General features: G+C 46.3%; 1 protein-coding gene across 1 annotated transcript in view; it reads right to left on the bottom strand.

Moving 5' to 3' along the window:
• Positions 1-202: 202 nt before the first annotated feature.
• The window catches only part of TEKT2 (tektin 2 (testicular)), a 44000-nt gene continuing 21382 nt past the window's right edge, over positions 203-22820 (bottom strand). Inside the window, exons 4-10 of the mRNA XM_015429626.1 lie at positions 19328-19533; positions 18852-18995; positions 17255-17369; positions 15757-15864; positions 10732-10875; positions 9207-9286; positions 203-542 (exon numbers count right to left, since the gene is read on the bottom strand). Of these exons, the coding sequence (XP_015285112.1) occupies positions 329-542; positions 9207-9286; positions 10732-10875; positions 15757-15864; positions 17255-17369; positions 18852-18995; positions 19328-19533 (1011 nt within the window). The 3' untranslated portion in view covers positions 203-328. The remainder of the gene's footprint in view (positions 543-9206; positions 9287-10731; positions 10876-15756; positions 15865-17254; positions 17370-18851; positions 18996-19327; positions 19534-22820) is intronic.

Raw genomic sequence — 22820 nt, 5'->3', positions numbered from 1 at the left:
TTACAGCACATTCTCTGGGAAGCTGGCTGAGTACCTTACAAACTTTAAATGGATACAACCATTAAAACTGGGAATGAATCTGAAATAGCAGGATTTTGCTGAGGGCCAAAGGCACAAACAACACAGTCACTGAGGTCAGGTTTGTTTATTGGTTACCACTTTAAACAGTCAAAAAAGGGACAGGCATACAACTATGGGATGGAAAGAAAAAGGAGGAAACAAACATTCAAATTTGACACAGGTGGCAGCTTGCCTTGGCATGGAGCCATTGGTGGGGGGAACACTTTCTTAAATGTTCTTCCGGGGATCACACACTGAGCCCATCACACTATGCCAGTTCCAGCTGCCGGCTCTTGAGGGGAGAGAGGGTGCGATTGGTGGTTCGGTTGAATGTGTCCACTTCTGGCACAAATTTCTCAGCAGGGACTGTCAGCTTCCGTCGGGAGTCCAAGCATTTGTTATCAAGGATCAGGGAATTGGTTTTGTAGCCAATGTCTGTCTGGATGCGGTACAAGTGTTTGTAGAGAGCATCCAAAGCATCCCTGTAGAAAGCCAAGATGAGGTGATCAGGGTTTAGATTTGTATCAAAGCTTCTGGCTGTTTAGTTTTTAAATTAATATGCTGCTGGTCCAAATTGTGTTCAAAGAAGATTTAGAAAAAATTAGTGTTAGATTGTACAGATCTATTCTACTAGTGAAGGTATTTGCCTCCAGCAGAAGTAGCCTACTCATGATATAAGATGCTTTTCTGAGTGCCTTGCACCAGGGAAAGGCCCCTACTGCCAAATAAAGTGCTAGTAGAATGGATCCATGCGAGATTCAACCAGATGGCAGTAATAAAAAAAAAGATTGGAGTTGGACTAACCCTGGAGGTCCCTTCCAGCTCTATAGTTCTGTGATTCTATGATCCACACACCTATCTGAGGGGAAATTTTTATAAACCCTCTCAGCATTCATCTAAAATATGTACCCATCTTTTCATTGTCAATAAAGGGACAGTCATAAGACTGTATTTTCCATTTTGGTAGCTGTAGGTTAATAAGGACTAGTAACCTTGGAGAAAGCTGGATTTTTCGTTCCATAATAGGCTAAATGATCACACTTCTGAAATGTTTGCACATAGCTTTTTCCCTGCAAGGATTTACACTGACATAGGGGAGGAAAACCCATGCAATTATACATGTATATATTATACATCTCTCTCATGGATCCCTGCCTTGACATAGCAAGGGGGCTTGTCTGGTTCAATGAGGCTGTGGGCTATGCCATGAAGGGCCACCCAGGATGGACAGGCCACAGTGGAGAACTTAGACAAAATGTGATTCACTGGAGAAGGAAATAGCAACCCACTCCAGTATCTTTGCCAAGAAAACCCCATGGACAGTAACAAAAAGCTAAAAGATATGACACTGGAAGACAAGCCCCTCAGATCAGAAGGTGTCCAATATGCTGCTGAGGAAGAGCAGAGGGCAAGTACAAGTAACCCCAAAAAGAGTGAAGTGGCTGGGCCAAAGCCGAAAGGACACTGAGCTATGGATGTGTCTTACGGTGAAAGGAAAGTCCGATGCTGCAAAGAACAACACTGCATAGGAACCTGGAATGTAAGATCTATGAATCAAGGTAAGTTGGATGTGGTCAAAAATGAGATGGCAAGACTGAACATTGACATCTTGGAAATCAGTGAACTAAAGTGGACGGGGATGGGCGAATTTAACTCAGATGACCATTATATCTACTACTGTGGCCACGAATCCTGTAGAAAAAATGGTGTGGCCCTTACAGTCAACAAGAGAGTGAGAAAGTAATGGGATAGAGTCTCAAAAACGACAGAATGATCTCGGTCCAAATCCAAGGCAAACCATTCAACATCACAGTAATGCAAGTCTATGCCCCAACCACTGACGCAGAGGAGGCTGAAATGGACCAGTTCTATGAAAACCTACAACACCTCCTAGAACTAACACCAAAAAAAGATGTCCTTGTCATCATAGGGGACTGGAATGCTAAAGTAGAAAGTCAAAAGGTAACCAGAATAATGGACAAGTTTCGCCTTGGAGAACAAAATGAAGCAGGGCAAAGGCTAACAGAGTATTGTCAAGAGAAAATGCTTGTCATAGCAAACACGCTCTTCCAACAACCTAAGAGGCGACTCTACATCTGGACATCACCAGATGGACAACACCGAAATCAGATTGATTATATCATTTTCAGTCAAAGATGGAGAAGCTCTATACAGTCAGTAAAAACAAGACCTGGAGCTTACTGTACTCAGCTGAACTATTCAAAGTCTTAAAAGATGATGCTGTTAAAGTGCTGCACTCGATATGCCAGCAAATTTGGAAAATGCAACAGTGGCCACAGGATTGGAAAAGGTCAGTTTACCTTCCAATCCCAAAGAAGGGCAATACCAAGGGATGTTCAAACTATCGCACAATTGCACTCATTTCACACACTAGCAAGGCTCAAGATCCTACAAGTTAGACTTCAGCAGTATGTGGATAGAGAAATGCTAGAAGTTCAAGCTGGATTTCGAAGAGGTAGAGGAACGAGAGATCAAATTGTCAACATTCGCTGGATTATGGAGAAAGTGAGTACCAGAAAAATATCTACTTTTGCTTCATTGACTACACTAAAGCCTTTGATTGTGTGGATCACAACAAACTGTGGAAAGTCCTTAAAGAGATGGGAGTACCAGACCACCTCACATGTCTCCTGAGAAACCTGTATAAGGGTCAAGAAGCAACAGTTAGAACCGGATATGGAACAAATGATTGGTTTAGCATAGGAAAAGGAGTAAGACAAGGATGTATATTGTCACTGTTTATTTAATTTATATGCAGAGTACATCATGCGAAATGCCGGCCTGGATGAATAACAAGCCGGAATTAAGATTTCCAGGGAAAACATCAACAACCTCAGATATGCAGACAATACCACTCTAATGGCAGAAAGTGAAGAGGACCTAAAGAGCCTCTTGCTTAGGGTGAAAGAGGAGAGTGCAAAAGCTGGCTTGAAACTCAACATAAAAAAAACCTAAGATCATGGCACCCGTCCCCATCACTCCTTGGCAAATAGAAGGGGAAGTCATGGAAACAGTACCAGACTTCACGTTCCTGGGATCCAAGATCACTGCAGACGGTGACTGCAGTCGTGAAATTAAAAGACGTCTGCTCCTTGGGAGGAAAGCTCAAATGCACACCTTTTGCACAGAAGAGCCCCACATGGGATAGAGTAGGTATAGAAAGAAGTACTTTGCTCCCCTTCTCACAATACAAAAATTCATGGGCACTCAATGAAATTGCTGAGCAGTCAGGTTAGAATGGATAAAAGGAAGTACTTCTTCACCCCAAGAGTGATTAACACATGGAATTCACTGCCACAGGAGGTGGTGGCAGCTACAAGCATGGACAGCTTCAAGAGGGACTTGGATAAACATATGGAGCAGAGGTCCATCAGTGGCTATTAGCCACGCCATGAGGTATAGATAGGAACTCTCAGGCTGGGGCAAGTGATGTACTGTATTCTTGGTTCTGGGGGGGGGCATCAGTGGGAGGGCTTCTAGTGTCCTGGTCCCACTGCTGGACCTCCTGATGGTGCCTGGTATTTTTGGCCACTGTGTGACAGAGTGTTGGACTGGATGGGCCACTGGCCTGATCCAACATTGGCTTCTCTTATGTTCTTAAGTCCAACTAAATCCTGTTTTTAACCTAACACACACCAACACATGGGTGCACAGCATGGAATGGGAAGTCTGTGTACATGTCACCCATTCCCATCTGTACAATCTACAGCTTTTGAATGCTCACACACTTATCATAGTAGGGGAAGACAAACAGGTTTAAATCAAGGCTCTATCAACCCTGTGGGGCTATTCTTTATACATATTCTATGCTTCTAGTGTGTGAATGGAGCTTCTAGTTTGATTCCCCACTCCTCCAATTGCACCTGGCTGGATGACCTTGGGCAAGCTGTAGATCTTCGTGTGGTCTCTGTGCAGTCCCACACGTGGGTTGGGCACCTGCACACAACCTCGACAGGAGAAACGTCTAGAGCTTTGCCTCAGAAAGCTTTTGGCAGGCTCTCTTCCCGCCCTGGGGAGCAGGCACGTACTGCACATGCCTGGAGCGGGGGAGAGAGCCCCCTCCCACTCAGTTCTTCTTCGACCACTTGCGTGTTCACACCTCATTTCTGTTGCTCTCCGTATTTGCCTCTGCTAAGTATATTTCTTCATCTCCTTCTTCGGTCTTTGTTTCTTTTCACTCTTCTTTCCTCAGTATGTGTGTGTGTGTGTGTGTGTGTGTGTGTGTGTGTGTGTGTGTGTATATATAAAGAATAAACCTTTCTTTCTTCACTTTCATTCTTTCCCCCCCCTCTCCTATTTGGTGGGTGGGGTGGAGAGTGTATGGGCAGAACTAAGTTTTTTAAAGTGTGTCGTCGTTGCCCAGAATTCCTTTGAACCATGGTCACAATTTTTGCCTTCTTTGTCTGGGGGAATCCCATAGAGTTGATAGCTGCGTCCATTGCGCTAGTTTTACTAAGCAAGCTAGACGTAATAGAGAGGCTTGGCTTAGGGCTGTGCTTTTCGAGGCAGCTCTGCGCCCTACCTTGGCTTCGGCCTTTTCTCAAAAATGGGGCTCCGAAGGCACCAAAGCTAAAACCTAAATGGCCTGAGGATAAGGCTTCGTCGAAATTGAAAGTCAAGCCCTCGACATCTGTTTCGACTTTGGCTGTCAACCCGGTCATCATTACCGGCTTAACGACATCAACTCCTGCTGTGGCTGTTGTACCTAACAAGTCCATTTTGTGGCCTCCGACACCACCCCCTACGCTCTCTTCAGCGTCTGGCCTTATTCCGCTGGGTCAGTCTATGAGATCGCCTCCTGACTTGTATCACCGGGACTCTTGATCTCTGTCTCCACACTCCTGTACCCCGATCCACGATTTGGAGGGCAGGGAGCATTCTGTTGGCCACCGATCTCGATATGATCGAAAGCGTCTCATTCGTTGTCTGTCGCCTTCCCCCTCGGGATCGCCTTCCGACGACCAATACTGGTCTCCTGATGAACGAGATCGGCCTACTATACTTATTACTATCCGAGGTTCTCCTACTCCTCAGCGGCACCACTATGATCGGCTTCGTCACTTTGAACGTACTGCGCATCGATGCATTTCAGATCACGACAGATGTTCTAGGTCCGTGACTTCGACCTACTCTGGGGCTCCTCACCACCCTCCTGAGCTCTTGAGACCTAGGGATGCCCCAAAGAGTTCTCCCTTAGAACCTGGGCTTCATCCCCCTGTTGATGACCCTATGCCAGCTGATCTCACTCAACTGCTGAGATCATCCTCTCCCCTGTTGATCTCCGACAACTTGGATTTGGGAGACCTAGAACTCGATGTTCCGCACATCGATGATGAGCCTCAGGGCTCAAGTTCTATTTCTCCCACTAAGGGCCCAAAAGCATATTTGGAACTCGGAACCAGGATGGCCTCTGCGCTTCAGGCCCAGGGTTCCACTGAATCCCCGGCTGTGACTGATGTTGTTCACAAGCTTGTTCAGGCCAACCTCCCGCCTTCTACGGCCCTGTTTCTGCTGCTGGTCCACCTTTCTGCCCTTAAAGAGTCCTGGGTCCATCCCGCTTTGATTCCCCTGGTCTCCAGATGATACAAAACTCTTTATAAGGTCCAAGAAAACTCGGGGAAGTTTCTCTTTAGGCAGCCTCCACCAAATTCCATGGTGGTACACTCTTCCTCAAAATTGAAGCAATCTGCCACAAGTTCCGAATGGTCACCCTACAATCTATTCTTCCACTGATTCCCAAGGCTGCATGGCTCGCCTCTGTCAATCTCCTGGACATGTATTTTCATGTTACTATCCGTCCCCAGCATCGAAAGTTCCTGCGTTTCGCTGTCGGCAACGCACACTACCTATACCGAGTTATTCTGTTTGGACTCTGCACTGCCCCGAGGGTTTTTACCAAGGTGATGTCTGTGGTGGCTGCAGATTTCCATCGTCGTGGGATTGCCCTGTATCCCTATATCAATGACTGGCTTCTCGTCGCCGCCACCCAAGACCAGCTCCTCCTAGTTGTCCAAACAACCGTCTCTCCTTCGTGCCCTCGGGTTTTGTGTAAACCTACCCAAGACATCTCTTCGACCTGTCCAGGTCCTTCAATTTCTGGGTGCCCATCTGGATACCAACCTCGAGACAACATTTCTCCCAAACTCAAGGGCCTCTGACATACTCGCCTTGGTCTCACAGTTCCAGACCTCTCCCCCGCAGTCCGCTCAGTCCGTCATGAGGCTCCTGGGGTACTTTGCGTCTACTGTCTTTGTCGTCCCTCATGCCAGGTTGAGGATGCGTCCCCTCCAAATGTGGCTTCTCCATGCCTTCGACCCTCTCTGCAGTCCGTGGCACAAAATCCTGTCGATCCCACCCTTTGTCATCCCTCCCCTGGTGGTCTCATCCTTAGCACCTGCTCTCCAGCATGCCCTTTTGGCATCCTCCTCCACAAGTGTCGATCTCCACCGACGCATCCCTCTGGGGTTGGGGAGCCCAGTGTGGAATCCTTTCAGCACAGGGGACCTGGTCTCATCACAAGGCCACCCTTCATATCAATGTCCTGGATCTGTGTGCGGTTCATCTCGCTCTCTGCTCTTTCCTCCCGGTGCTTCGAGGCAGAGTCGTTCAGATTGCCTCCGACAACACCACCACCATTTACTACATAAACAAGCAGGGCGGGACTGCCTCCCTTCTCTTTGCCAGTCAGCCATTGATCTTTGGTACTGGTGCATCCACCATTCCATCACGCTTTCCACGATACACATTCTGGGCATTCAAAACATTGATGCCGATCAATTGAGCTGCTCCTGCTCGTTGGACAACGAATGGTCCATCCACCTTTGATACCTAAAACCTGTCTTTCTCGAGTTCGGTCGCCCTGTCGTCGACGGCTTTGCAACTGCAGACAATGCCCGGTGTCGCCTCTTTTTCAGCCGCGGTCCGCCAACTGCTCAGTCACTGGGAGATGCCTTTCTCCACACCTTGAAGGGAACCCTATTCTACTTCTTCCCTCCGTTCCCCTTGATCTCCCGGGTCGTTCAGAAGATTGTGGCCAATGCCACGTCGTGCATCCTTGTAACTCCATGGTGGCTGTGGCAAGTCTACTTTCCGCACCTCCTTTGTCTCTCCAACTAGACATTCCGGCCTCTGCCTGTTGTCCCCGATCTCCTCTCTCAGGCTCGAGGAAGGATCCTCCACCCCGATCCGGGTTTCTTCCGATTAACTGCCTGGAAGATCCTGCACTAGACTTCCCACTTGAAGTGTCTGAAGTCCTCCTGAATGCCGGGAAACCCTCTACTCGCACCACGTACTGTTTGAAGTGGAAGAGGTTCCAGTCGTATGCCTCTGATCACTCCTTCGATCCCATCCAGTCATCTCTCCGTGAGATTTTTTCCCCTATCTCGTCTCCTTAAAAAATAATGGCCTTGCATACTTGTCTTTAAAGGTCCATTTAGCAGCCATCTCCACCTACCATCCCTTGATACAGGGATCCACAGTCTTTTCCCACCGTCTTACAAAGTCATTCCTTAAAGGTCTCCTCCAGCTCTGTCCCCCTAGGAAGTCCTTGGTGCCTTCGTGGAGTCTGTCACTCGTTTTCACTCAACTTATGTCCAAGCCATTGGAGCCCATGGGTACGGTCGATCTCAGGTTGCTCTCCTGGAAGACAGCCTTCCTTATAGCGATTACGATGGCATGCAGAGTAGGGGAACTAGCGTCCTTTCGGGCTGATCCCCCCCCCCCATACAATTTTTCATAAGGAGAAGGTTGTCCTTAGACCAGATCCTTCTTTCCTGCCTAAAGTCGTTTCTGCTTTTCACCTGTCCCAGTCGTCTGTCTACCTTCATTCTTTCCGAATCCGACTGATGCACTTCAGAGAGCCCTCCACTGCCTTGATGTGTGCAGTGCGCTCTCTTTTTATTTACATAGGACTTAGTCCCTACATAAATCTCCTCGGCTGTTCCTTGCCTATGGCCCCCCTCATGTAGGGGAGCCGATTTCCTCTCAACGCTTGTCTAAATGGGTGACTTCCACCATAGTCCTTTGCTAGGAGCTTGCACGTCAACTCGTCCCTACCTGTGTCACTGCCCATTCTACATGGGCGGTATTGACATCCACTGCTTTCCTGGCTGTTGTTCCATTGGAGGACGTCTGTGCAGCTGCTACATGGTCCTCGGCATCGACCTTCATGACCTACTATGCACTCAATGTCCGAGCTCAACGGGATGCTGCATTTGGCCAGTCGATGCTGCGATCTCTCTTTGCTTGACCCTGCTGCGTCCCCAGGTAGGACCCGTGGGTGTTTTTTCTCACTGATGATGCTGTGTCTTAACCAATATTCTTTGAGTCTTTTGCAGCTGCCAGCTCCCTCCTCCAACTGGTTCAGCTCTGGTAATCACCCATGTGTGGGACTGCACAGAGACCACGACGAAGATAAACAGGTTGCTTACCTGTAACTGATGATCTTCGAGTGGTCATCTGTGCAGTACCACAACCCCACCCAGCCTTCCCCACTGCTGGCATCTCCTGTTCACCTTTCTTTGGCTTAATGGGACTTACTGGTAGCGGTTGAAGGAACTGAGTGGAAGGCAGCTCTCTCCCCCAATCCAGGCATGCGCAGTACATGCCTGCTCTCCAGGGCGGGAAGAGAGCCCGCCAAAAGCGTTCTGAGGCAAAGCTCTAGAAGTTTCTCCAGTCGAGGTCGTGCGCAGGCGCCCAACCCATGTGTGGTACTGCACAGATGACCACTCGAAGATCATCAGTTACAGGTAAGCAACCTGTTTTTCTGTCAGAGGTGTTCTTGAAAAGAGCAGTTTCTGTCAGAGCTCTCTCAGCCCCACCTACCTCACAGGGTGTCTGTTGTGGGAAGAGGAAGGGAAAGGAGTTTGTAAGCCGTTCTGAGACTCCTTTGGGTAGTGAAGGGTGGGGTATAAATCCAATTTCTTCCTACTCCATATTCTATAGGACCAGTTTTCTGGCTAGATACCTAAAAGTTCCTGAAGAATAATCCCATTAATCTACATGCAGCAACGGTTTTGTTACTGAATCAAGGTGACGTCCCACTGAGCTGCCAAAATCAAAGTGTGTGTGGTTTAAGGGATCCCATTCTCCTTTTTTTGCTCTTAAAAGAATACTGAGAGACATACTGTGATTGTGCCAGCTTCTGTTTCAGAGCTGCAATTGTTCCTTCCAATTGATGAACCTCATCAGTCAATCCATGCTGAGCCTGAAAAACAGATGAGGAGCATCAGGGTTAATCAGTACTGAATGCAAACCATAGGTAATGCAGTTGTTCCAGCTGCCAGTTTAGCTCAGCTTCCTCAACCATGGCTAGGCTGACACAAACTGGAAAAAAAAATCATCTGAAGCTGTGATTTCCAACATGGTGCCCCCAGTGAGCACCATGGCGCCCACCAATATGTTTCCTGGTTCCCCCTTCTTTAGTTTCCCAAAGCAAGTAGTCAATTCTGGCTTTCCTCTACTTTATGGCAGGAGAAGGTGCTTCAGAAGCTGCTTTGCCTTTACATCTGCAGGAAGCACCTGTTTGGAAACAGCTGCCTCAGTCACAATATGGACTCTTGACTTGGAACCTCCAGGTTCTTTTTATTGGCCTTGGTCTCCATGGCAACCATTTTGTGGATGCCCCATTATAAATGACATTTTCTGGTGGAACCCACAATCTGTTTTCAGAATCCAAAAGGGCCCAAAGGTTCAACAAGGCTGGACTCCTCATCTGAAGAGTTGCTTATACCCATACAAATCTCCCCAGGTTTTGAGACCCAAGCATGGTGTCTTCCTATGGCCTTAGCTGAGCAAGTAGGCTGCCTGGAATCCATGGAACCTGGGTCTCCCAGTTCCTAGCCTGATAATCTTAACTACTACGTCATGCTGGCTTTGTTCACAGTCACACTGGCTTAGGAGATATGTTTCAAGAATACTTCAGCATCAAAGGTTGTAGTGGTTTTGAGAAATCTACCTCAAGCAAGGGAGAAATTATTGCAGGTCGCGTGAGTGTTCGGAACCCACACATACACAATTTTTGGCAGTATTAGCTGACAGATTCTTTTTTTATGAACCATAAACTCTTCTATTCTGAAACAAGATAATCTATTAAAAGGAAATTGTCATATTAGTCTTTTCTAAAAAACAAAAGCTGTAGCCAGGGCAAGCAGGTGCCCTGAGCATGACAGTGCACCTGCTCTGGATATGGCCCCACGTTAAAGCTGAAATCCTTGAAAGGTACAACAGTTAGTATCCTCGTCTTGGCCCTCAATCAAGGCCAGCAGCTGTTTTTCTGCCTAGTTTTGTTCAGTGTTCCCGCTAAGCTGAGTTAGTATGAGCTACCTCACCGTTTTTTAGCCTCCAGCTCACACATTTTTGTCTTAACTCAGGAAGGATGGCTCCCAAAAAGTAATATAGTCCATCAATAGTTGTCTGGGCTATTGTGCTTGCAAATCCATCATGTTAGCTGAGCTAAATGTGGGATATGAAGCATGGGCAAACCCCAGGGCTTGTACATAGTGTGTTTGCCTTCTTTTGCTAGCATTATTTAAATATTTTTCTATTCAGATTTCCCCAGAAAACCCACATCACTGGCCACTTCACGCCTGATGTTTCTTTCTTTAAGGGAAAGCAGCCCAGTCCTTTTCCTCCCCTTGATGCTCACAGTACCTGGTCACGGCACAGCTCCACATTGGGCCTGTAAGTCCGGGTCTCCAAGCGGGTATGAGCTAGCTTTAGGTTCCAGATCTTCTTTCGGAGATCTTCCTCCAAGCGCCTGATGTCTTCCTCCATCTCAGCAATTTCCTCAAGGGTCTGGGGAAATCAAGGTCATGATGGGAAGAGGGGCTGACCACAGGTCATCAAGGGCACCATGCAGGATGCTCAGCAAGCTCCAGAAGCACCTATTTATTTATTCATACCCCTCTTTTCTCTCCAGCGGGGACACAAAGTACCTTATGACATCGTGCTCCCCTCCTCTGTTTTACCCTCATAACAACCAGTGAGGCAGTGTCAGCTGTGAGAGAGTGACTGGCCCAAGGTCTCCCACCAGACTTCCATGGCAGATTGGGGATGGGAACCTGGATCTCCTTCCAGATCCCAGTCCCAACAGTAGACCACATTGGCTCTCATCTGATCCCTACTAATGAGGATCCAAAAATGAGTTGCAGACAGTCAAAGAGCAAGCCACTGTCATCTAGTGGGGGTCACAAGTATGAGGGAAGGCTTTACTGGGCCTGAGGGGGCTCTGCCCAATAGGGTCTATCCAGGGCTCTTTTTGTTAAAAAAGCCCAGCAGGAACTCATTAGCATAATAGGCCACACCCAACAGCAGAAACTCATTAGCATATTAGGCCACACACCCCATGTTACCAGAAGTGTGGTCATCCAGCCACACTTGTGCAAGATCGCAGCTCTTTTTATATGCTCAGCAAAAACTTTTAATAATGGAAGAAAAGCCACAATCTCATGCAAGTTTCTCTTTCAGTCACTTGCAAACACTCCAGCAAGTGGTACACATTCTGCATGCTCCATGTTTCACAGGGCTAGCAGATCTACTATCTGGAAAAAACATCCTTCCTTCTCTAGTAAATTATGAATAATATGTTGCCAGTACCCCACAAACCACAAAGTTTTTAAATTAGCAAACTATGTACGTTAGGTAACATTCTACCTTTTCTAAATCAGCAATGTTAACAACTGACATGCTAATTTAAGTAATCAACAGACCTTCTTTACTCTGGGCACTGGGTCAGGCCCCAGTTTTGTGCCATTTAAGTACAGAGAGAGTTTAACCACCCTGGCAACCTGGTCACCTGTATAAGCACATGCAACCCCCCACCTAACAATTCTGTCCTTCAAACAGCTCTTTTCGTTCTTTTCAGGAAGGAAAATAATTGCACTTTTTAGTTCTTTGATAAATCAGACAAAATCTGCTGGAAGATTAAAAGGCACATTATCTGTAATCTACGGACTGCTTAGTCAAATAGTCTTACAGAGGTCAATGAAACTGCTTCTAACTTAAGTGGTTTCCTATAACATCTAAACTTATTTCTAAAACTTACAATAATTCATTGCATTTTATTGCTTTCCAGTCTATCTTATGCTCTTCCCCCTAGAAAGTGTTTAAGAGGTGCCTATACCTTTGCCCACTAACATCCGTATGCTTATGCACTTTCCAATTCCACAAGAACAAGCATAGAATGAGCAGGCTTTCGAAGTGAAATGTGAAAGGACATTATTATCACAGCACTTCCCTCTAAAATCAAATAGAAATATTGAAATCGCTTAGCAAAATCCATTAAAAAATATTCAGCAATTACCGGCTTTATGTGTTTCTCACAAATCATGCCAAGCAGCATGAAGGGGAAAAATACAGAGAAAGCACTCCTAACCCCCCATCCCAAACCAGGGATGTACTAAAAGGAAGGACAGGATTGCCCATTGGAAACAATGGGAAACACTTGAAGGCCCATTGGAAATAATGGGAGCCAGGAATTTTAGGGTCTCTGGGCACAAATACACTACTCTGGGAATGGAATGAGAGACCACAGAGTGGAATGGCAGCCCCAGGGTGTAGCAGGAGTGTTCCGGGACTGGAATGAAAAGCCCCAGAGTGGAATGACAGCCCCTAGGTGTAGCAGAAGTGTTCAGGGACTGGAATGAGAGACCACAGAGTGGAATGACAGCCCCTAGGGGTAACAGGAGTGTTCTGGAACTGGGTTGACAGGCCCCAGAGTGGAATGACAGCCCCTAGGAGTAACAGAAGTGTTCTGGGACTGGGATGACAGACCACAGAGTGAAATGACAACCCCTAGGAGTAACAGAAGTGTTCTGGAACTGGAATGAGAGACCATGGAGTGGAATGACAGCCCTTGGGGGTAGCAGGAGTGTACAGGGACTCGAATGACAAGCCCCAGCGTGGAATGACTGCCCCAGGGTGGAGCAGGAGTGTTCTGGAACTAGAATAACAGGCCCCAAAGTGGAATGACAACCCCAGGGTGTAGCGGGAGTGTTCAGGGACTGGAATGAGAGACCACAGAGTGGAATAATAGCTCCAGGGTGTAGCAGGAGTGTTCATTCTATTCCCAGAACAGTGTATTTGGGCCCAGAGACCTAATTTTAATTGTATTTATTATACTGTTTTTATGATGTTACCTGCCCTGAGCCCGCTTGTGGGATGGGCGGGCCATAAATACAAATAATAAATAAATAAATAAATAAATAAATAGTAAAACAAATGCAGAACAGAACTCATTCATACTTTACTGGCTATAGCTAGGAACACTATAGCTGCTAATTGGATTAATAAGTCTCCCCTGATGGTCCTATCCTGGCAAAATCACATATCATGTGCACATGATGTGCAAAATATCACTTAATACACTCAACTTTTCCTCATGCAAATTTGAAGAAAAATTCATAGCAACTTGGTACTCACTCATCAACTATATGGCAGATGCTGACATAATTCCAGTAAACCCTCTATAAAGGTAAAGGTTCCCTTGCTCGAAAGCCAGTCGAATCCGACTCTAGGGTTGCGGTGCTCATCTCCGTTTCAAAGCCGAAGAGCCAGCGCTGTCCGAAGACGTTTCCGTGGTCATGTGGCCGGCATGACTAAACACCAAGGCGCCTGGAACGCTGTTACCTTCCCACCGAAGTGGTACCTATTTATCTACTTGCAATTTCTTGCTTTCGAACTGCTAGGTTGGCAGGAACTGGAACTAGAGACAGGAGCTCACCCCGTCTTGCGGCACCCGGATCTTGAACTGCTGAACTACTGACCTTCCACAGCCTGCAGTTCAGCGTCTTAACCACTTGAGCCACCGCAGCTCCTAAACCCTTTATACAGAACACTGATTTACCTTTAAAACAAGATAAGACCTTTCAATTTGATCTCTAGAATGACAAATGGACAAATGACATTTCCATACTGATGATTTCACGATTGTATGTTAGGTTATGTTATAATATGGTATACAGAGGTTTAATGCTAGGTATTAACTGGTATTGTAATCAGTGTTCCCTCTAAACTGAGTTAGTGTGAGCTAGCTCACAGTTTATTAGCCTCTGGCTCACAGATTTTTTTCTCTGCTCAGGAAGGAGGGCTCCAGAGCAAACTAATTTATGCAGCAGCCAAATCCCTCGCTCACAACTTTAATGCCAGGAGCTCACAAAGTAGAATTTTGGCTCACAAGACTCTGCAGCTTAGAGGGAGCATTGATTGTAATATGTTCCAAAAAGTCTTACCCTCTTGTAACACTAACATAGTTGGACATTCTGTTCTTTACAAAGTCTACTTTTTGTATACATACTAGTTGTACTGATTTTGATATTCTGATTTTGATATTCTGTAATACTGTTTAATATTGCAATTACATACACACACACACACAAACTCTAGAGCTCACCTTAAGGGATACAGCATGTGTTTCTTGGAGAGGGATGACCCAACTGTGCAAGCAACCCAAGCAGTGGCATGCAAAAGCAAAAGTTTTCTGAGCACATTTGCTGTTGCACATGATTAGACAGTTGCACTTCCTCAGCAACACCAGCAAGTCCTGGGTCACCTCTTCTCTGATCAGAAGAGTGCTGCAGTATCTCTGGGGCTAGCACTGGTTTTCCAAGGGGGCAGGGGAAATGAGGCAGATTCTTGGGGGTACAGCTAGGTATCAGTTGCCTGGTCCCCAGCAGAGGACTGGAAAGGAGCAGCTGGAAGCTTCCTCATCCTCCTCACAAGCAGGGCCGGCTCACCCACTAGGCGAACTAGGTATTCGCCTAGAGCGCCGGGCCCTGGATGGGGCACCAAGCTGTGCCTCCCCCCTCCTCCCCCCCTTTGGTGGCGGCAGGGGCGGGGGGGAAGAGGCGGTGGTGGCGGCAGCAAAAGGGTGGCTGGCTCCAGAGGTCTCCAGGTTTCCAGGCCCCATTGGGAGGTTGGCATGTGCGCCACAAGGCAGCCTCGCCTAGGGTGCAGAAACACCTCGAGCCGGCCCTGCTCACAAGCACACTTCCAAAAAGGAAAGGAAGATTTAGAAGCAGGGGGTATAAAGGGGATGACTGGTGATAATGAAACACATAGCTTTAGGGCCCAGACAATGGCATTTTCAGGGTCTCAAAATCTATTTCCAATGGGTCTCCCTCCTCATCAGCCTGCAGCCATATTCCCCCTCATTCAGCTGTTCTTACTGCCAGCATACTGGGCCCTGTGCAGCAATCTGTATACAGTCATCACTTGGCCATGCATTGGCTGTATTTAAGCCCAATTCAGTATTCAGCTAGAGCTCCCTCATTTGGAATGCTTCTGGCCAGAGAGAACACAGTGCAATTTTTGATCCTTCAGTCCCGAGAAAAGAGATTACCCCAAAGTTGTGTGAGAATGAACACTCTGAAATATGGCCCAGGATTGAAAAGAACAGAAAAGCCTTGAGCCCTAGAAAGGATCTGGACTCAACACAAACCCATGAGTGCAAGTTGTTATACATTTTCACCTTTCCCTTCCCCTAAGGAGAGAAAGGCAACTCACATGGTTCTCCCCCATCCCCCTGACTTTGCAACAATCCTGCCAGGTAGGTTAGGTTAAGAAAGAGACACTGAGAAACTATGTGGGGAGCTGGGCCTCTTTATCCAATGCACCATACTGGCTCGCAAACTGCACATTATAGCTTAGTAAATTTGCTGGTCTAATACAGAGACTCACATTTTTCTCCTGCCACCTCAGTTCATCAAGGGCTCTTTCCAATTCATGGATTCTCTTGCGGAAGGCAAATTCTGAGGCCACACGCTGAGCTTCTAGTTCATTGTCTGTCTAGAGAGGAGAATCCACGTAACACATTATGTTGGAGAGAAGTCATGTCTTACACAAAGGTGAGCTTAATTTTATCCCTTGAGTATTAAACCACTACCCAGAATCTCAAAACACAATTGGAGTGGAGGAGAGGGGCTAAACCAACCCAATCTGATGACCCCACTGTCTTGTTTTTTATTTGTAATTTTTATTCAATAAGATATGCCACAGTACAGAAAAAAATATATAATAACTTTTAACATTTTAACTGGAAAATAAGAACAGACAATTCCAATAGTAAGCGATAACAATATGTGTATGACGAGAGCCAACAGAAAGTTAAACATATAAAACTGTGTTTCTAACAAATCATAAAGTTAAGCTAACAGACCTTGGAGGTAATGGCATTTCGCATCCAATCAAAGGGATAGACATATACCAAGGGCAAATATCATCAAGTGAGCCATATGTAAATAATACAAGTGTTGAAGGCGCATGGAAGAAGGGGGGCTACGGAAAGAACTAAAATAAAAAGCACCACCAAGGATCACATAAGGAGACTAATGCCAAGAGTAAGATTTAGGCTTCATAGCCACTGCTGTAACTGCGACCATCCAGAGGATGTGAATCCATCTCGTGCTAGGAAATCAAGTATAGGGGACCATTGTTTCCTCAAAAATAGATTTCACTGGTTTAGTTAGGGACAAATTGAGTTTGTGAGTGTGTCAGATAACTCTGTCATGGTGTTGGAATGTGGAGGGGGCATCTCCTCCTCCACACCAGCTCATCCTGTCTGGCTTTTCGCTACTTATCTCTGCTCTGACCTTGTTATTCCTTCCAGCTGCAGCATTGCCTGGCCTGGGAATCTGAACAGTTTGGACGCACAGCCGCTTGCTTGCCCACACGCACGAAATGTGATCATTGGCTTTAGCTTGGGGGGAGGGGAGAACGTTTGATTTTACTATGTCAGTGGCCATCATATTGCCGGTCATTCCTGACACAAGCTGTATACTTGTTCTTAGTAATGGACTATCATTAAACACTTATCTTCTTAAGAAGCCTTGGTGTAGGGTGTGATCCTGCTAAGCAACCTGACAAAGTGATGTTATCCATAAGGTATTGATCATGACCCCACTGTCTTAATGGGGAAAGGGAAGTTTTGACCCTGCCCAATTATGACATAAATTGCATGCAATTATTTTGCTCCATTGAACTTAATGGGAATTATGGGCCACTAAGCACATGACTATCTGCAAAGCCCTTTTTCTGTGCATTCCATTGCTGTAGAAGGTTAGGCGATATTGGCCGAGTGTGGCCAGAATGCAAGACACCAGCTTTTAGAAATATACATTGGGTGATCATTTAAGTTACATCAATGGCTTGTTAGCTATCAGGAATCCAAGTTGCTTACCTGGGCAATAGTGAGTGCTATAGCTTCCCGCAGCTCAGCAGCTGCTTTCATTTCTGCCTCAGCTCGGTCCTTGTTGTACTGGCTGTATTGGTCCCACTGTTCTGGAGTGACAGATCTACAACAGTCAGAAGGATCAGCTAGTTCAGTCATGCAGAGAGAGTTTGGGTTTTCAAGATTCCTCTCTACAGATTAGTATCTCTGCAGGGATGTTTGTCAGGGATTTGGGTTTTCTGAACCTTTTGGGGACACAGCCCACACTGGAGTTTTCATGGGTGACAAGAACCACATATGCAAGGTGCCCGGCCACACTACATGGGAACTGTGCCCAAGCTCATGAAAGAGGAGGTGGCAAAGCACTGGTGATATTGCAAAGAGGGCCCCTACTACAAAGCCAGGCAAGTGCGGATGAAAGATGCACTGGAGGGCACGGGAAAGAGATCTGATCCACAGGGCTCAACTCAACTGGGAAATTCTTCTGCACAAGCCCCAGCTGAAGTAAACAGGACCAGCACAACACCATGGATCCCCCTGACTTCAACAGAGCTTGTTTAGACCTTCCCAATGCTCATTGTTAGTTAGCAAAACATTTAGATTTTTTCCCCCTGGCAATACTTGAATCAGCCTTAGCATGGAAGTAAAACAACAGCTTCCCCTCCAAAAAAACCCAACCTATTTCCCATTTTTGTGCTGAACTTCAAAAAGAGGAATGCCAAAATACTCCCATGAAAAGATGCCCTGCTCTTGAGCCTTTTTGTGAGTAATATAACACAATCCAAAATGTGCTGCTTACTAGGGATACGCACAAACCGGAAAAATACAGTTCGGTTCATGGTGTGCCTGGTTCGCGAAGCACGAGCCACAAACATTTAGAGGCCAAATGAACCGGTTTGGTTTGTGAGGTTCATGACCCACTAGAACAGTCCCCTGGTGGGCTACAGATACCAAACTCACAGGGGATCTCTGGCTGACTCTCCTCTACCTGCCCTCCAAATTTGGTGAGGATTAGAATTAGGGGTCTGAGTTACGGGCCCCAAAAGAAGGTGCCCCCAGGAAAGTGCTTTCTGGGGAAATGATCACCCGGGGGAAAGGGGGGGTGTTACATGGGCTATTAGAGAAACCCACGTGAAAACGTGTAACTCTTACACAGGGCACTGGGATAGGACCCTGGACCTAATCCATGTACTCCATAATGCGGAACATGGCCTTTAATTTCCAAAACACTGAAGCTGAAGATAAAGGATAGCTCCCTCCCCAGCCAACTGTGATGTGACATCGGTACTGCGACCTTCATCTGGCAGACCCATCACATTGTGGCCCTTGGTTCATGGGTCTTGCAAAGCTGGCTGACCAGAGACAACTACAGAATAACAATACTTCTAACTGGACTGTCTTCAGGGCTCCAGCGTTGCTCTCCCCTACAAAGCTCTGTGTTTAATGCAAGCCTGTTTGCAGTGAGAGCAGAAGCATCGCTTGCACCCAGCCAACACCTAAGTAGGAAACTTACTACCCTCTGTGCAAGCTAACTGTTTTAGAAGGCAGGACCAGGGCTGATCCTTTGAATGGCTCTAGCATGAGGCTGTAGCTGGCACGCCCTTACCCAACTGGCACTCGGGTAGGGTTGACTTTATATGAGATGTTGGGTGAGTTGACACTGAGCGACACACAAGTCCGGTCAATCTCCAGGGCTTCCATTTTCCCCCGATGGTCAAAGTTAAGCTGGTGGCGGGCTTCCTGCAAGAGGCTGTGAAAGGAAAACAAAGAATGGCCTCAAACTAGGGGCTATCACTAAAATGAAAGAGCAGCAGGGTGGGTATTAAAGAAAAGGAAGCCAGACTTCTGTTTCCCATCCCCTTAATTTGGTCATTAAACAACTTGAATAACAAATACTCTCAACTAAGAGACTGGCTGGTGTTGTGCAATTTTAAGCCTTCTCGACAAAACACAACATTTCCTCCCTTCCACCTCACCCCCATAATGTGCAATCTTTGAACCCAGGTTGGAGGACTCAGACAGCAACCAGCCCGCCACTGAGCAATCTAAAACCTGCTTGACCCACCAAGCCCCTTGGCTCACCAGAGCTGCTCAAAGGCTTCGCTCACTTTCTGTTGGAGGTCTTTCTTGGCTGCATCTATCACCTCCACCTCTTTGTGCAGCTCGTCTTCAACAGGGTCCTTCACCACATCAATGGCTCGACGGCTCTCCCGTAGAGTGAGGCATTCGATGGCCACATCCAGAGGCAGGTTCTTTGCCTGCAGGGCACGCTCCGCTGCCTCCTTCATCTGAAAAGGAGAAACTAAAATGGAGTAAGGGATTGACGTTGCCTCTTTCTTTCTACCTCACTGGCGACATGATGGGACATTGAGTGAGTCTTGCAGACCAACCACGTTTCCTTTGGAAATACGTCACACGTGTGTGTTGCAGAATTAGGGATTGAGCCTCATTCCTCTGTTAAACCTATGTTGTTTTAATTTCTATAGTAAAGTATAGTTGAATCTTTGGTTCTGTTCCCCAGGAGGCATCAGGATTCTGCTGGTGCTGTGGCCTTCTGGTACCCATAACCCTGCACATGACTTTTGCCTTACATGACTTTCTCCTTTTGGAATGTTTATACACTATCAAATTCTAAATACATAGGGTACCTGTAACTCGCTTCCTTGACTCTCTGAGTCACCCTAGCTCTCCCTGACTTTCCTGGACTTTCCTGACCCCAGAGACTGAAAGAAAGGGCTGAGCTTTGAAGTGCACCGTCAGGTATATGTAAGATGCTTAGCAACAGACTTGACTGACATGACTGATATGGATGGGAAAAGGTACTTAATGTCTGAATTTAGTCTTGTTTGTGGTTGTATACCAACCACCCTACATTATGGATCTTGGCGGGTAATCGGGATATATCCTTTATAAAATTACTGTGCACTCTAATTAGGCATTTGATTAATTTTGTATGCTGCATACCAGACTTATGTTTCAAAGGGTTTTACATATTGAAGTTAAATAAATAAGAGGTGTTCTGAAACAACTGTCTCTCTCTCTCTTGATGCAACTGGGAAGCCAGTTTCTCTCCCTCCCCAATGAACACAATGGGGTTGGGAGTCCATGAAGAGGTTCCTGCACTCCTCATTTTCCCCAAAAGTGGGATTCTAGCAGAGTTTGGCATGTGAATAAGTTAGATGGTGGTTCTGCCACCACCCACCTCAAATCATAATTTATTAACATCTGTTTCATCTACTTTCTACAGCTTCTCTAGATGGCACAAAATCCATCTGTTGATTACAGAGCCCAACAACCCAAACATTCTTCCTCAATACACCAAACTGGCTGTCTTGGTCTCAAGTTACTTGTTTGGGAATGGTTGCAGAGGGTGAAGAGGGTTTCAAATACACAAGGGTTTCGAAATGTTTTTTAGACTGATTTGTTAAGGAACTCAAAGCAGCTTACAGCAGAAGTGTCAAACTCATTTGTTATGAGGGCTGGATCTGACATAAATGTCACTTTGTTGGGCTACTAAGCCATGTGCTGGGTGGTCCATCGGAGAGGGAGGCCCAGCTGCCGAGTTGCGTCCTTGGTGGCAGGACTAGGCACCCAATGTGTGGAAGAAACTGCCAAAGAATACCCTCCCCCATGGGCCAAAGCACATGTGTGGGGCATTAATATGGTAGCAGAGATGGCTTCCAGCAGGCCCCAATGGAAGATTGTCTGCACACCCACATGCAAACGCTGATCCCTGCAGTCATCCAGGACAGCATCCCTGGAGCTGCAGGTCAAGTGGAGAAGCATGAATGTGGCTGTGGTGGCTCCCAACTTACCAGCGAGGCTTCTCCTGCAGTGAAGGGGCTCTGTTTGACTGCTGATGATGAGGTTGTTCTGCCATGCTGAAGCCGCAATTGGATTGGCTCTGCCCCCCCAAGCAGCCTCCTGGTTCCCTCCCTTGCACCAGTTGCTCGCAGTCTGCATAAGAGCCCTGGGCGGGCCAGTTCTGGCCCCCAGGCCTTATGTTTGGAACCCCTGGCTTACAGGAATCTCAAAATCAAGAGAATCAGAAAAACAATAAAAAGGAAGATGGCTTCCACATATCCACAGTCGCCTGACAGTATTCCTATCTCCTAACCAAGTGAAAAGGCAGCTGGGGGAAAATATCTTCCAGCCTTAAAATCAAGCAAGAAGGTGTAGCTCCACATGCCATTTCTACCTCAGGAGCCATCATTATAAAGGCTCTGCTTCTGGCAACTATAGTTGAAACTTCCAGCAAAGATGATTAAAAAAAAAAAGCTTAGAGGGACAGGCAATAAAGACAACACTGTATGTGTTTTTTAAGATAAAGAACAATAAGATCAATATTCCAAAAGAAGATTATCTCGATTGAATGCACAGCCCAGCTATGAAGGGAATATTAATAGAGTCCTCACACCACCTTTGTAATCACAAATTTCTCAGGGGAAAATTGGTACTTTAATACATATTTTATTGGCATGGCCTCTTTATATTAGCCTAAGAAATAGGTTTTTACCACAGTATCAAGATAATTTTTCATCTTTGTCTCATCACAAGCTAGTTTTACTCCTTTTATCTGACAGACTCCCTAACCTTACCCTTGCTATTGCAAGATTTTCCATTGGTTTAGTCTTGTATTCAGATAATGCTAATTAACAGAAGCGTTTTTGACTTTAATCAGATTAAAGGAAAGGAAGGTAAAATCCGCACACTGTTCTATAATCCACATGAATGCTAAACAAGGTTTATATAATTTGTTTAGCTTCTAGAGCCTTGCTGGATCAGACCAGTGGTCCATCTAGTCCAGCATCCTGTTTCACACAGAGGCTAACCAGTTTGGTGTAGGGTTTAGGAGCATGGCCTCTAATCTGTGAGAACCAGGTTTGATTCCCCACTCCTCCACCTGCAGCTGTTGGTGTGACCTTGATTCAGTTACAAGTTCTTTCATTGCTGTTCTCTCAGGAGCAGTTCTCGAAAGAGCTCTCTCAGCCCCACCTACCTCAAAGGGTGTCTGTTGTGGGGAGGGAAAGGGGAAGGAAATTGTAAGCCACTCTGAGACTCCTTCAGGTAGTGAAGGGCAGGGTATAAATCCAATCTCCTCTTCTGCCTTGGAGAGCCAACAAACTGGGTATAGAAGCCACGGCCTTCCCGACACTAGCTCCTAGCAGAGATTTGCTGCCTTTGCATATGAAGTTTCCTTTTACTCAAAGTGGTCAGTAGCCATTAATGGACCTCCCCTCCATGAATCTGTCCAACCTCCTCTTAAAGATGACCATGCTCATGGCCATCACTACCTCCACTGGCAGTGAATTGGCACATTTTAACTATTGGTTGAGTAAAGAAATATTTTCTTTGGTCTGTCCCAAACCTGTTTCCCAACAATTTAATCGGGTGCCCCCAAGTTCTAGCATTATGAGACAGGGAGGAAAAGCTCCCTTTATCCACTTTCTGTATCCCATGCATAATTTTATAAACCTCTAGCATGTTTCTCTCAGTCACCTATTTTCTAAACTGGAAAGTTCAGTCTCTTTAGCTTTTCTTCATCACAAAGTGCTCCAACCAGTTAATTATTTTG

Source organism: Gekko japonicus, unplaced genomic scaffold (assembly GCF_001447785.1).
Source record: "Gekko japonicus isolate JY-2015 unplaced genomic scaffold, Gekko_japonicus_V1.1 scaffold521, whole genome shotgun sequence".
NCBI classification, from domain to species: domain Eukaryota; kingdom Metazoa; phylum Chordata; class Lepidosauria; order Squamata; family Gekkonidae; genus Gekko; species Gekko japonicus.
Note: the sequence above shows the minus strand (reverse complement) of the source record. Positions and strands in the feature narration are given on the sequence as shown.